Below are 14,668 nucleotides of genomic sequence, written 5' to 3' on the forward strand. Positions count from 1 at the left end.
TGTTTCCTTCCTTATCTTGCTGCTAGACCCTGTCATGGAGTTCACATGATAAAAAGAAAATAAGAGGAAAGGTCAGACCGTAGCTAGTCACAGGGCTTTCTTTAAAGCTCATTTCTACCTAAGCCAATGGACAAGACAAAACACTTACCATAATACCTTTTGAGAGCCACAACAGCTTTATGTCTAATGTTGACATTTTAAAAAGTCAAAACTGTCTAACAGGAAGTGGGGGAGCAATACAATCCTAAAATAGCACACAAAAACCAACACTGTGACCACTTAGTTTTTACATACTCTGACAAATCGTTCTTACGAGGCCTGGCCAATTATCAGAGGGCTATTTTATAGCTATTATTTTTCATGTAGTTCTTATTGCTGAGCCCCTTTTATATGGGGCACTAATGGTTAGTACTGTAAGTCCTAAGCAGATGTTAGTTAGACGTGCTCAGGGCTGACACTATTCCACCCTTTCAGTGAATAAAAATGGGAATCCATCTTGGTAATTCTGAACATGGAACCACAGGATTAATTTTGAATGAATTAATACAGAAGATAGTGACCCTATGCATGTAATAAAAGTTACAGGAATCCCTTCCTGTAACTTCAATGGGATGAACAGTTATTTCTATTAACAGGAGTATTTACATTTCAGAGCATACCCTGGCCTTTTGTAGAGATTTCCTCCTGGGCAGTTTTATTTTGTAACTAACTCATTTGAAACTTCTGTTCTGTTTGGAATGAGCACCTTGTACAGATCTCTACTGGAATAACATGCTATCCTAAGCAGCGTTAAATCCTTTGAAATCCATTAAAGTCAATGGCCTTAGAAGGATGAAACTCTGTTTAGAATGGCACTTTAATAGGGTTGCCAACTCTGGGTTAAGAAATTCCTTGAGATTTAAGGGAGGAAAGTCTGGGGAGGGTAATGTTTGGGAAGGGGAGTGACCTCAGTGGAGTATAATGCCACAGAGCCCACCTTCCAAACCAGCCATTTTCTCCTGAGCAACCAATATGCGTAAGCTGGAGATCAGTGGTAGTTCCAGGAGCTTTCCAGGCACCAATGGGAGGTGGGCAACCATGGTAAGGAAACCAAACATTTCTGGATTGGGCTTCATTGGGCATGATTCCCATGCAGCCAACTCAGCTCAGGCAGTAGTTTGCTTATGGGCTACCAATTTCCACCACTGAGTGTAGGTTTGCTACTTGCACACTTGAGTGGATAAACTCCTGCCATGGAGGAGCGGGAGAAAAAATAGCCAGAAAATGGCCTCCACAGTGATGCTACATGCACTGCCGGTGCCAGGGTCTCTGGCGCCTGCGCCCCCCCCCCCCCCGTGCACATGCAGTGCGCGCGCGCCACAGACTGCGCGATGATGTCATCGCACAATGACATCATCGTGCAGCGCAAGCCGGGGCATCCGCCGGCGGATGGCTGGGGTGGTGGGCAGAGGCTGCTCCACGCTCCGCACGCTGCCCCAGCAGCGGCTTGTGGCTGCTGCGCCCGGCTGGGGGCGTGTGGCGGCGGCAGCGGCAGTGGCTGGCTGGCTGCAGCAGCTGCAGGCCAGCCACGCCAGCTCTGCGGCGCACGCCTCCACCCCCGACACCCCCTCCGGCGCCTCTCCAGGGCCCACGTGCCTGAGGCCACCACCTACCTGGCCTCTATGAGCGTGCCGGCCCTGGCTACATGAATGCACTTTTGCCACTTCTAATGGCTGACAAAGCTTTCAATTTATGGCACTGTGTCCCCTTTCCTCATACAGCGGCTCTCATAGGCAGAAGCCAGTAGTCTGCCAGTGATCCATCATACAAGCCTGTGCCACACATAGCAACTTCTATTGACTGATTTATTGTATTAAAAACAATCAGCATTAGTCTCATGGAGATATCAATACTAATGAGTACTACCTTCGGTAGATGTTGGCTTAGAATTGCCTTTGGACAGGGCCCTTTCACAAGGATGAAAAATCAGCTGTTGTAAGACAGCAGGGCATATTGTGGACAAGCTGGAATCCGTTATCTTGCTGCTGTTTGGCATTCCGTGGACAGAAAGGATGTCTTCGGCAGACATGCACTGGAAAAAAAATGGGAAACTTGCATTTGTTTGAGAAACACAAAATGAGGAATGAAGAAGCTCCATTGACAGATGTCACCTTTCATTTCTGTGCAATACAAATATTTGCACAAATGGAACAGCAGGTCCACACATGAAACTTTTTTTGCACACGGATAACATTCATGAGATAGGGAACCAGAAACCTCACGGACACTAAATACCACTCTAAAAAATTATTTTTGCACATGTTCAAGTATTTATTTGAACTGGGAAGGAGGCAATGGAGCTGTGGTTTGAATCCTGAAACATTTTATGGCAAAGGTCTTTCATTTTGCTGGAGTTCCATTTGAGTTTCTTCATCAGTGCTATTTATAGGAAGTCAAATAGATTTCTTAAAGTTCCTGATGGTTTTTACAGTGAAGTTTTATGTAAACAAATCAAGACACTTCCTGTTAAGCCTCAGTGTCAACACATGAAACATTATGAAATTCTTAAATGTATTAAGTCAACTTTTAAGTATTGAAACTGTAATGAGTGGGAGTCTAGGATTGCCAACAGGTTGGGAAATTCCTGGAGATGTGAGGGCAGAGCCTGGAGAGGGTGGAGTTTGGGGAGGGTAGAGGGTTCAGAAAGGATGTGACGACATGGAGTCCATCGATGCCATTTCCTCCAGGGGAACTGACTGCTGTAGTCTGGAGATCAGTTGTAATTCCAGGAGAACGCCTTTCCCCCTCCTGGAGGTTGGCATCCCTAGGGAAATAGAACATTTTTGGCCACTGGGCTAACTTTCTATTTATATAGTTCTTTTTTAACCAAAGGAACATTCAGACCTGGAATCTCTACTACCTGCCTCCTTCCTCCATTTCATGTGGAAACCAATTCTAAGTCTCAGAAAAAAGGTACTAAAGCCTCCCAAACAGTTCACAAGGTTGCCTGCCTGCTACACACATCTGAGTTGCTCATTTGAGGCCTAAAAGACAAAAACTCTCTTTTTTAAATTTTCCTTATCAGGTCACCTGGTGATAGGGTTGCTGGTCCCCCAGTGGGGGTGGGGGATCCCCTACTCCCAGCCTCTGTCCTCCCCACCCCACGCCACCACTCACCTGGCCAGTGTGGAAAAGGGGGAAACAGGCCTCCTGGGGCGAGTTCCCAGGAGGGCCACCATCATGTAGGCCCTAGGAGTGCTCTCGTGCTTCATGTTGAGGCGATTTGGGCTCTAAATGGACCAAATCGCCACAGTGTGAAGCTCAGGAGCACTCCCGGGGCCTGCACAATGACATCACTCTCAGAAGCAGGGCTTTTTTTCAGGGGGAATGCGGGGGAACGGAGTTCCGGAGCCTCTTGAAAATGGTCACATGGCCGGTGGCCCCGCCCCCTGATCTCTAGACAGAGGGGAGTTTAGATTGCCCTACTCGCCGCTGACCGTATTCTCTGAGGGCAACCCACTGAGTTCCGCCACCTCTTTTCCCAGAAAAAAAGCCCTGCTCAGAAGTGATATCATCACGCCACGTCAGAAACATTCACACGCAAAGCACACATGCAAGAAGACTACAAAAGTGAATGCTGGGTCCCCTCCCACCAGGATGGTAAGGGGATCTGGAAACCCTACATGGTGACAATTTTTATCCCACAGATGACCAGTCTGTGTCAATATCTATAACATAATCCCCATAATACTTTTTATTTGAACAAACCAAATGACCTAATTTTTACAAGCCCAAGGTGAACTTAGTATAACTTAATTCCAAGTAAGCAAGCATGCATAAGATTAGGCTACACATGCATTTTTCCCAAAAATGTGCAGTTCAGTAAAGGCCACAGAGTTAAATACTATTTTTGCGTGAGAGCTTCTCTAGTATTTTTAAAAAAACACAAAGCAAGCTTAACTGAATAACTGGATTTACTTTATTTATTCAACTTATATACCGCCTCTCCACCATGTCTGATGCTCAAGGCAGTTCACAACATACATATGCATGAGATGCAAGACAATCTGTGACTGGAACCTTTTGGTGTTTTTAACATTAAAATAGCAACTTCAAGGGGAATTTAATCAGTATTTAAACCATGAGGGAAGAGCAGATTCACTGTTCTATCACCTTCATGGCTTTGTCAATCAAAGCCACCTCCACCCCACACTGTTAATAGCTTGGAAGGTGGGGGGCGGGGGAGAGACAGGCACTTAATACATGGAATTGCTTCCTTCATGGAAATCCCACTGTCTTCCATAGGTGGTTCCTAATAGTATGTTCCCCTGACACAAAATGAACTAGTTTTCTTTATTTTACTAAATGTCTTCTCTAGCTGGTAAAACAGTATATTTTTTTGTTACACAAGGAAATTGGATACAGTAAGTTTACCATGGGATGCATGACTTACAGAATATGTGAAATAATGCTACTCCAGGCAAGAGAAGTTACCCAATTCACAATTTGGGACTACTACGAACAGCAGAAATATAGCTGCTGCAGCACAAGGTACTAGAAGAGAACCTTAGACGTTTTTCCAAATTTCAGCTTGACTTATCCTTTGTCTTTCTTCACTGCCATTGTTCCCAGCCATGAGAAAGTGTCTTGCAGTGCCATCCTAAACAGAGTTACATCTTTCTATAACCACTGAAGGCAATGGGCTTAGAAGAGAGTAACTCTGCTTAGGACAGCACTGCGACTGTAGCATAGCTCAGGCTTTTAAACAACAATTGGCCTCATCACTGGTAGTGAAAATAATAACTTGTGGGTCCCCTCCCCTTTAATATTTACCATATTACTAATAGAGTTACATGCTTGGGAGGAAAGCTGATGACAGATTTTCTGACCTACTAATTATTTGTAATTATTTGTGTTAAAGTACAAGGTTCCACCTCGTCAACCTTTTTTTCTTTTTGAGCCATGGTGTATCACAGGTGACTCCAATTGTACCACATGATCAGATGCCCAATCAATGATGAGCCCATAATTGCATAGTGGGCATGTAATTGCACATGCCATTTCTCGTGTTTTATTGCAGTCAAAAACTTCATATCAGTTTTTTGTAATCACAAAATACGCCCACAATAAGAATATGCCTACATTGAGCTCAGTCTTTAGGATAGGTTTTCATTTATATTTCTAGTCCATGCCATAAGAAAAGGATCAGTACAGGTGACAATTTATTTTAAAATACTTCTGCAGTATCCACTATAGAACAAATTAGATTCAGGTTGCCAACGCTCCAACTTCAATCTCTCCTCCTCCTAGTTTAACTGCAACTAGGCCAAACAAGATCCTACAATATTCCGAATGGCACACAGGCATTGCCATCTCTCCAGGGAATGCAGTCTTATAAGACTGATGGAAAGTTCTGAAAATACTATGGGTTAGACCATGCCAGTGAGGGGGTCCCCTTTGACCACCAAAGAGGGTATGTCATGGGTTGGGGGTCTTGCATGGTCAAAAGGCACCTTGAGTGGAAGTTTAAAGAAGAGGAAAATTGGTTGAGTGAGCAAAACACGCTGGATAGAACTAGCTCTATATAATCCTTGATGTCCAAAGTAGCACATAGACTTAAGACATTCACTTTTTTAAAAAATGGGCATGTTGTGTCTGTGATGTCTTGTGTGGTTTGCACCTAGGGCATTTGGGAAATCACAGGTGCAGCACCCATTCCATACTGGACTTTAGATAATGTGAATCTTCTACAGTCATATCCGCCACCCACAGCCCCAATCTTCTGCTCTATAGCTAAGGCCTTATAAGATCCTTCGGAACCATCTGAGCATAGACTGCCTGCCTAATTCACACAGTGTTGGCAACCTTGTTCAAATTAAAACCATGATCAAAAATCAAGGCACCTTGAAAACACACGTTATACAAGATTCAGTCTGTGATCTTGTTGACTTGAATTAACGGGAGGGCTAAAGTTGTGTTCCTTTATTGATCTCCCCTTGCAAAATAGCTCCTTCCCTAGCCAGGTTATGCCTCTGATGAAGAAACGCCTACAAAAGTTCAAGCCATCCAAAACCTGCTCTTTATGGTTCTCATTTCCTCTCTATACGCTGTCATTCCTGAACCATCTTAGTTTCTATTCACAATGCGCTTGCATACGTAGGCTGTGTAAGTGGGTAGGGCAGGACTGCAAGCCTCATGTCCTCCACCAGCATGCCAGGAAACCCCAATTATCCACGCAAAGGCCTACAGGAGGAGGCCATCTTCACAAGATCTGATCTACGCACCCCTTTTGGGGGGTGAGTGGCAACTCATGAGGGAGGCCTGCTAATGCAAACACCCAGATTCATACAACAGATTCCGCATACAACGGGGATTACGCAAACAGATTCAAACATGTTTGCCCCATCCCGAGCACTGGAAGACAGTGTGATCCAAATGAGATTTAACATCTTCCACTACCCTAATTCCCCCTTAGCTTTCAGGGCCTCTAGCTTGGAATCTTGTCCGTTCTGCACTCTGATATTCTGTAAAGTACCTAACACGTTAGGTACTAGTTTGACAGGGGCTGGTCCCACCACCTGATTGAACACCCAGATCACATCCTTGCCTTGCTTTCAGATAGGCAGTGAGAGAGAGAATTCCGATACTCTTTAACTACTTCGAGTATTCAGTTGATTTAAGTGTGCAAATTTAGCGACGACCAATCTGTGATCTTGGGGGACAGGGATGAAGCAGGAGAGAATTTGCTCACATGGCCCTCAAAGCGCTTCTTTTGTTTCCAGACGTGCCCTAAACTAATACTCATACTAAACTAGCCCACACGTTCCATGTAAGTCTCTCTGGCTGCTAGTGGTGGTCTCTCGGGGGCCTCTTAGGTGCCACCGATCCTGCCATCAGGGCTGCGAAGGGCGCCAGGGGAAGGGAGGGGAGAGCACGCGGCAGTACCTGGTTGAAGTGCAGCTCCAGCTGTCCGGGCAGCGAATCCTCCAGCCTGTGCGCGGCTCCCAAGCGCTGCAGCATTTGGTTCACCTGGCCGGGCGAGAGGCTCCGGTTGCCTCCGAACATGGCCAGGACATCCTGAGCGAAGCGCCTCTCGGTCGCTGCCGCTGCCGGCGCGTCGCCTGCTCGTGCTTTTAGCGGGCCGAGGATCGCCACGGCGAGCGCAGCGGCCAGCAGCGTCCGAGCCCCGGCGGGAGACATGATCGCGCCGCGGCTGCTCGTCTCTGGGCGCCAAGCGGCGAGGCGAGCTGCGGAGGGAGGCGGAGAAGACGCTTGAAGAGTTCCTCGGGTGCCAGGAGCGCGCAGGCGCTGAGCCTCCCCGGGCCAGAAGGAGACGGGACGGGGCTTCGCGCGGTCTCCGGCGCTCTGCCCGCTGCCCTGCTACGCGGCGCGTTTTTCTAGCTCCTTTCCCTCCTTCCCTCCCTCCCGGGTAGGATTAGGGCGCGCTTTTTCGGGCCTTTGCAAAGACCAGTCAGGAGAGGCTGAGCAAGGCCAGTGGCTCTTTAGGCGTTTCTTCTGTGGTTGCCAGCTCCGGGTTTGGAAATTCCTGAGATGGGCGGGGGGTGGGGGGCTTGAGCCTGGCGAGGGTAAGGTTGGGAGATGGAAGGGACCTCAGGGTATAATGCCACAGAGTTCACCTTCCAAGGTGGCTATTTTCTCCAGGGGAGCTGCGCTTCGGGAGATCTCCCGTCACCACCTGTTGCCTGGCAACCCTAATATGTATTTGACACGGGTTAGCATGACTGGGTCTAGGGGCAGGCTGGGAAATTGAAATGGAGTCAGAAATGCTTGATTCCCCCCACACCACCACCACCACCACGGTGCTATAAGCCAGTGCTTAAAGGGCTGCTCAGTTCTGACCACCTTATATGTGGCAGAGCTCCTTGGCCTTGGGTCTGCTGGCTCCCAGGCAAACTGGCTCACTTGGAATTTTCTGCATAAGTTAAATAGCCAGGCCACCCCTGACCAGGTTCAGTCTCTAGCTGAAGGACTGTAGGGAAGGCCTTTCTCTGCCCTGGAGAGCCTGGCTCAATAATCTGACTCTGGTTTAGGTAGCTTTATATGAGCTTTTGTAAACTAGGGCCAACAAAAGTGTTTGCTGTAATAAATCTCTTAGTCTTTATGGTACACTAGATTCTTTTACTGGGCTTGCTACAAGAAATTAGCATGCTGACCGCTTTCACAATTATTACCAATTCTTACTGTAATTTTAAAAAATTTACTTCATATAATAACAACAACAACATTCGATTTATATACCGCCCTTCAGGACAACTTAATGCCCACTCAGAGTGGTTTACAGAGTATGTCGTTATTATCCCCACAACAAAACACCCTGTGAGGTGGGTGGGGCTGAGAGAGCTCCAGAGAGCCGTGACTAGTCCAAGGTCACCCAGCTGGCTTCAAGCGGAAGAGTGGGGAATCAAACCCGGCTCTCCAGATTAGAGTCCTGCACTCTTAACCACTACACCAAACTGGCTCCCACCTTTCTTCCCAATGGGACCTCCTGTTGTTCACCTGTCCTCCATTTTATCCTCACAGTAACCCAGTGAAGTTGGCTAGGCTGAGAGTATGTGACAGGCCCAAGCTCACCTAGCTTCTGTGGCAGAGTGGAGATTCGAACCAGGATCTCCCAGACTCTAGTCTGACGCTATCCACTACAACATGCTGACCCTCTTATTACTGCAGAGGAGTTAGCCGTGTTAGTCTGTAGTAGCAAAATCAAAAAGAGTCCAGTAGCACCTTTAAGTCTTAAAGGTGCTACTGGACTCTTTTTGATTCTGTTATTACCGTAATCCTTCCTTTCTAACTCTTCACTGAGCCCTTAGTATAACTCTGCACAGCCATTTTGCTAACCTCTGGTGACTTTTTTAACTGCTGAGGAAACCACACTTTTAATTTTTCAGGGTTGCACATGGCTTGTCGGTGTAATGAGACCATCCATGGCTAAAGGGCCACAGAAGTTACACAGCTATGGTTTCTTGCTACATGAGAACAATGGAATAGCCACACTGGGTCAAAAAGACAAATCTGATTGAACATTGTGTTTCTCAAATTGACCTGCTAGATGTTTCTAGGAAACTTGCAAGCAGGTCATGAAGACAATGGTCTCCTGGCTGTTTGTATAAAACCATCTAAGCCAATAGCCATTTGTGGCAGTGAAGATCATACATTTGTTGGGAAAAAAGAAGAATTTTTTTATGCCTTGAATCGATTTCCAATTAATTTCACTGGGTGATTCTGAGTGCTAGTTGGGAGACTGAAATTAACTTTGTTAAACACCATGTATTCTTTAACAAACCTGTGTCATGCCCACCCAAACATTTTCCTTAATTAAAAAGACCAAAATACTTTAGTGTTCCCTTAAGTGTCTGCTTGCTCTTTTCTGCACATTTTTCACCGGTACAATATGGGGAGGGGGGAACAGATTATACACAATATTCCAGATGTGTTCATGCCACATATTTCTATAACAATATTACAGTACCTACTGCTTTATTCTCAGTGTACCATTGCTAAGAGAAATTCTCTTAATTTCTCCTTACCCAATATCTCCCTGGAATCCAATAATTTGTTTCTTTCCCTCATTTTAAGAATTTGGAGTCTGTTTAGAATCATTTCTGTTTTTATCAAAAGAGTAATTCAAAGAGAGGAGGGGCAGGAAGGGGGGTTCTACAAAATTTCACTCTGCAGATGGTCAGAGGCAGGCAATGTCTTCCCAAACTTTCCTGTCCTTGTGCTAGAGCACCACTCCGTGATGTGTAACAGCAAAAACGGGGGCTGAATTTGCAAGGGGGCACACAAAAAGAGAAATTCCTCTTTTGAAAGAGATTAAGAGGAATCAATGCCTATATCTAAAAAAGTAAATTTCAGAAAAGGAAATTGTATTCCCCATAACAACACTCTCTCAGTCTCTCCCTTTTCTATAAACACTGCAGGAATTGCCACCACCATGTTCTTCTGATTTTTCCATCCTCTGACATACAAATAAAGCAGACACATTTTGGGAATCCATATAGACTTTCCTGCATTCTTCCCCCCCCCCTCTCCCCAGATACCTGAGGGAAAAGATCTACTAGATAAATGTTACCACTATCACTGCCCTCATTAAAAGCATTGACTGAATGCAAAAAAAACTTTAAAAGAAAATGAGGCCAGTGACAAACACTGGAAAAGCTAAGGAAGGAGAGGGGCACAGCTTGCGGTATGCAATTTCAGAAGGTAAACAGCCGTTAGCTGGGCTTTGGCTGTGGCTTAGAAATATCAACATGTGAGCAGGCAAGTATGATCGAGTCTTCCAGAAAAGCAGCAGGGTCACTGCATATCTGCCTAGAGCTGGCTTCATCATCTTTCTGTCCAAATAATGCTCTCTTGGCATTGGTACATACGGCTTTTTTGTTAAATGCTAGCTTGCTCATTCCACTTCGGTCATGTGTGTGCCCAGCCCACATATCAATGTGTGCTTATCTGCATGACAGGAATCCAGAACTGTGCATACACTGCACAGTCCATGTGGGGAATAAGAGAAGGCTTGCAGAATTGTTTTGTGCTTCCTTTCTCCCCCCTCCCAGCATTTTTTTTTGCAGTTGCTTTAGCATCAGATGAAGAATTCAGTAGGCTCCCTTGTTGCTATGTAACCCTAATATAGTGGAGAGTAGGTAGCAGCCTTGGTCCATAGCAAAATCCCAAACCAAAAACCATATTAGAGCCTTTTATGAAGACCAGATAATTGTGCTCCTCTGCTCAGCATTAACAAAAAGTATTCCCGTGGGTTTTGGTTTTGGATGCTTCACAAGGACGGTTTTCCCTTTTTGTTGGCAGCATTCCTGAGCTGCCTCCTCAACAGGCAGAAATTCAGTAGGTGCCTTGTTAGTAAATAAGAACATGCTGAATTTCTGTTAACATGAGAAAAAGAGGGTAGTGTGGCATTCTAACTTTTATTTTTCATTATCAAACTGGTAGAAGAGTTTTGGGAAATCCTGTCTACTGCCGCAGCTCAAATTCTTTGACCGTTTCACAAGTGGTAGAAAACAAGAGGCTGCTTAGCAGAGGATATTCTTTGCAGCAAGGGGAACTTGAGAATACTCAGGCACATGTTCACACCCCTTGTGTTACTTCTGATAGATTCACTCTTTCACAGACCAGTTTGCTATCTTTACTGCGCCAGTTCTCACAATACGGCCCGCCGCTATCTCTCTTCACATGAAAGGAAGCCTGCCCTACTCACCTCTTTTTGTCACAGATTATTCCTGCAGACCTTTCAGGGAGCTCCCATGTCTTCCACAGATAAAGCCAGACAGAGGAAAGCACGTTGTACTTCAGCCACTCTGTACTGCTCGAAAAACCTGTCACATTCACAACTTCTGAAGTCAAAGATCAGCCACAGTGTGCCCCTCCCAGTAGTGGCTCTAACCTTCTTCCTTCCCTTTCCAAAGGCAGAGTCAAAGTCAATTTTAGGTTAGCAAATATCTGCTGCCTATTGAGCTGCCCCAGCTCCTTATACCTGACTATAAGCAGCACGTGGCTATCCCTTTAAATTTAGATTGGGAAATGACTGATCAACTTCCCTTTAAGGCAAGATATTGAACCTTTTCACCCAAAATATGTCCCCTTCTGCAAGAGTTTGCATCGCGGAGCCCATTCCAACAGAGGGTTAGATCCAAGCATTTCCCCCTGCTTATGAAAAAGGGTTTCCTTTGATCACCCACAAGGCTATGCTGGGGGCCACTGGGCCTACATAGACATGCAAAAAGAAAGGGGATTGCACAAAATTCAGGCTGGCTGAATCCAACCAATAGCTTGCTACTTGAATATTTTGATTCGGCACTGAGAGCCTAAGAAGTGGAATGGCACTGTGTGGTTTGCAAAAGAATTGCTCTATTGAGGCGCTGAGCTATGGAAGACTGGATATCGCTGTCAGCCAAGTCGCTATCGACTCTGAAAGTGCCCTGCTTCCTTTTTTAAATGCTCTGCTCATCCTTCAATCATTAGCCCTTCCTAGTCAGTCATTACCCTGAAGGAAAATACTTGAAATGAAATGAATTTGTACTTATTCACAGATTCGTGTGAAGAGAAGGCGTGTTTGAAAAGTAGGTGAAAAGTCCATTCCAAGCTTACTCCTTCACACTCTTTGTCTTGGAGCCCAGGGTGCAAAGCCAGGCACGTGAGCCTTCATTTCATCAGCAAGGTCAGAGGCAAAGTGGGCATTGGGGTTTTGCAGAGCTTTTTGGGTCATTTTAAGGTTTATGTTCAGCAGCTAAATGCCAGAGCAGGCCCCAAGTGCATTCATACATAGGATCTATGTATTAGGGCTGAACTACATTATATGCATATAAATGCAGTTAACAAGAATTGCTGGCACAAATTATAAGGAAAAGAAGCTGTGAGTAGGGAAGATTTGGGGTAGAAAAGTCAGATGGGAGGGTGATTAACAGTGGTTTACCGGCAAAATACACAATATGCATGTCATTAGTCAGGACACGGGTGCCTGACCCAATGTGTGGCCATGTATGGGATTGGTGTTGAAAGCATTTTGTTGCTGTGAAGCCCAAAGAATCAGTATACATCCGTGCCCCCGTTGTCATTTTCACCAGTGAAAACTGTGCGGGAGGGAAACCTGTAGCCCTTCCTCCCCCGTCACAGCATTTGGAGCTTCTGTAGCATAGTGGTGAAGTGGATGGGTTCTGAATCAGCACTCTGCTGGTTCAACTCCACTACTGGCATGAGCTCTGCAGGTGGCCTTGGGTAAGCCACCCCTTTCAGCCCCAGCTCCCCAGCTGCATTGTAGGGATAATAACACTGTCTTTATTCACTGCTCCGAGCGGGGCACCAATCTGTCCAGAAGGGTCTTACTGTTTTTGTTGTTATTTGGAGCCAGGTGAAACAACACAATATTTTTAAGGTGAGTTACACTGATTTCCACATGTGACTATGAGTCAAGGTGAGTACCCATGTCACAATTTATGTCATACATATTGTATAATTTGGCCCTTAGATGGGTGTAACTCTCCTTAGGATTACTCTGACTTTTATCCACTACAATTCCCCTTCTAACCTCCACTCTTCAGATATATCAGATGAATGGTTTTGCTGCACACTTTGGATGAGGGCTGTAACCTCTTCTGCATGGGCCAGTTTTCCTGGCTCAGTTCCCATACAGCAGCAGGGGGTTTTGTGACCATCTGCACCTGATTTGTCACCATCACTCCGGCTATTATGTGGCTTTTCCACAGCTTTCCTAGGAGTACTTATACTCTGACTTTAAAAAAAAAATCATTTTACAATCTGCTGTTTCCCCATGCACACTCTTTATCCTGTCTTTTAGCATTCCACCCTCTTCTGCTTCCCCCCTCCCACACCCTCTGCCAGTCCACTTCATTGTGATTGGCCACTGTTGTCTATTCAGCCACTCCCTCCCCCTCCTTTCCATCCCTCCCCCTCCCCTCTTTCCTCTCCATTTTCCTTTCCACTCATTTAAAAAAAAACAATCTAGTGTAGGATCGATGCACCAATGGGTTGAGAGGGAGAAATCCAGGAAGCAGGTTGATCCAGCATTCCACCAATGCATCGATTCATCATGTGTGCAAAAAAAAAAATTGAAAGGGCTGACACTGTGATGTCACCAGTGATGGCATTGATGACAAAAGCTATAAGATGGCTTCATATGTAATAGATAGTTGGGTTGGATGCTTCTGCTTGCTGCAAAAACACACACAAAATACTCGAGAAAGCTTTGGATTTAAATGAAGAGCTTTTGCATGGAAGTTGATTCTTCGGAATCACAGCTGTTATCTTCAAAGTGCCTGAAAATGGTCAGATGTAGTATAAGGACAAAGCTTGCAAGTAAATAGCAGTTTTCTTCTTTAAATGAAAGAAGGGATTCCTTGTCCAAAGCAGTAGCAACTGTGCACCTTTCCAATGGTTCTGTAATCTAAATCTCAGCCTGTGGCAATCCAGGCATTGTTCCTGCATATCTGCTTGAAAGTGCATCGAGCAGTTTTGTAGCGAATGTTAGTTAACCTTAGAAAAGCAACTTCAGTGATGCTTTACCAGGTGTCCCATGAAACTCTGAGGGACTCAACATGTGCCTGTCTGGGAAAGTCCCCACTTTTTGATAGCTTCTCCCCTAGGCTTGATAGCCTTCACATGTGCAGAAGAGCGTTGCTTCATGCCATGTTTATCCCACTCTTCCTCTAGGGAGCTCAGAGTTGTGTAGGTCCCTTCCCTTTTTATCCTTGCTACAACTCTGTGCTAACTCAGGCTGAGAGAGAGTGACTGGCACACGGTCCCCAAGTGAACTTCGTGGCAGGTGGACACTTGCATCCAGACCTCTCCAGGCCCAATCCAATACTGCATCTTTCTGGTACCTTTCCAGAGAGGTCCACTTCCAGCTTTTGAGGCCCTAGCTGTAATAAAAAGAAATAAATAATGCATGGAACCCATAAAAACATATCACAAAACATTTTGAATGTAAAACATTTAAAATTGCCTAAATGTGAGGTCTCTTTTCAGGCCCAGGCTAAAAGGCCTTCCTGATAGTAGTTAAGTGGCTGGGATGTGAGTCGGTATTCTGCTGGTTCAAATCCCACTACTGCCATGAGTTCAGCATAGGGTTGCCAGTCCCCCTCCCACTGAGAGGGTGATGGGACCTGGCAACCGTAGCCTCAGCAGGTAGCCTTGGCTAAGCCAC

The 14,668-nt window shown here is 45.6% G+C and overlaps 1 protein-coding gene across 2 annotated transcripts in view; it reads right to left on the reverse strand.

The window, feature by feature from the left end:
- SLC39A8 (solute carrier family 39 member 8) overlaps positions 1-11,267 on the reverse strand; it is a 31,425-nt gene extending 20,158 nt beyond the window's left edge. The window contains exons 1-3 of one of the 2 annotated variants that reach the window (XM_054990517.1): positions 11,207-11,267; positions 6,925-7,226; positions 1,906-2,071 (exon numbers count right to left, since the gene is read on the reverse strand). In XM_054990517.1, the coding sequence (XP_054846492.1) occupies positions 1,906-2,071; positions 6,925-7,179 (421 nt within the window). In that variant the 5' untranslated portion in view covers positions 7,180-7,226; positions 11,207-11,267. Of the gene's footprint in view, positions 1-1,905; positions 2,072-6,924; positions 7,383-11,206 lie in introns of those variants that run through there. The other variant, XM_054990516.1, reaches the window with a different exon arrangement.
- Positions 11,268-14,668: the final 3,401 nt, after the last annotated feature.

The sequence above is a fragment of the Eublepharis macularius genome, chromosome 10, assembly GCF_028583425.1.
Source record: "Eublepharis macularius isolate TG4126 chromosome 10, MPM_Emac_v1.0, whole genome shotgun sequence".
Taxonomy (NCBI): domain Eukaryota; kingdom Metazoa; phylum Chordata; class Lepidosauria; order Squamata; family Eublepharidae; genus Eublepharis; species Eublepharis macularius.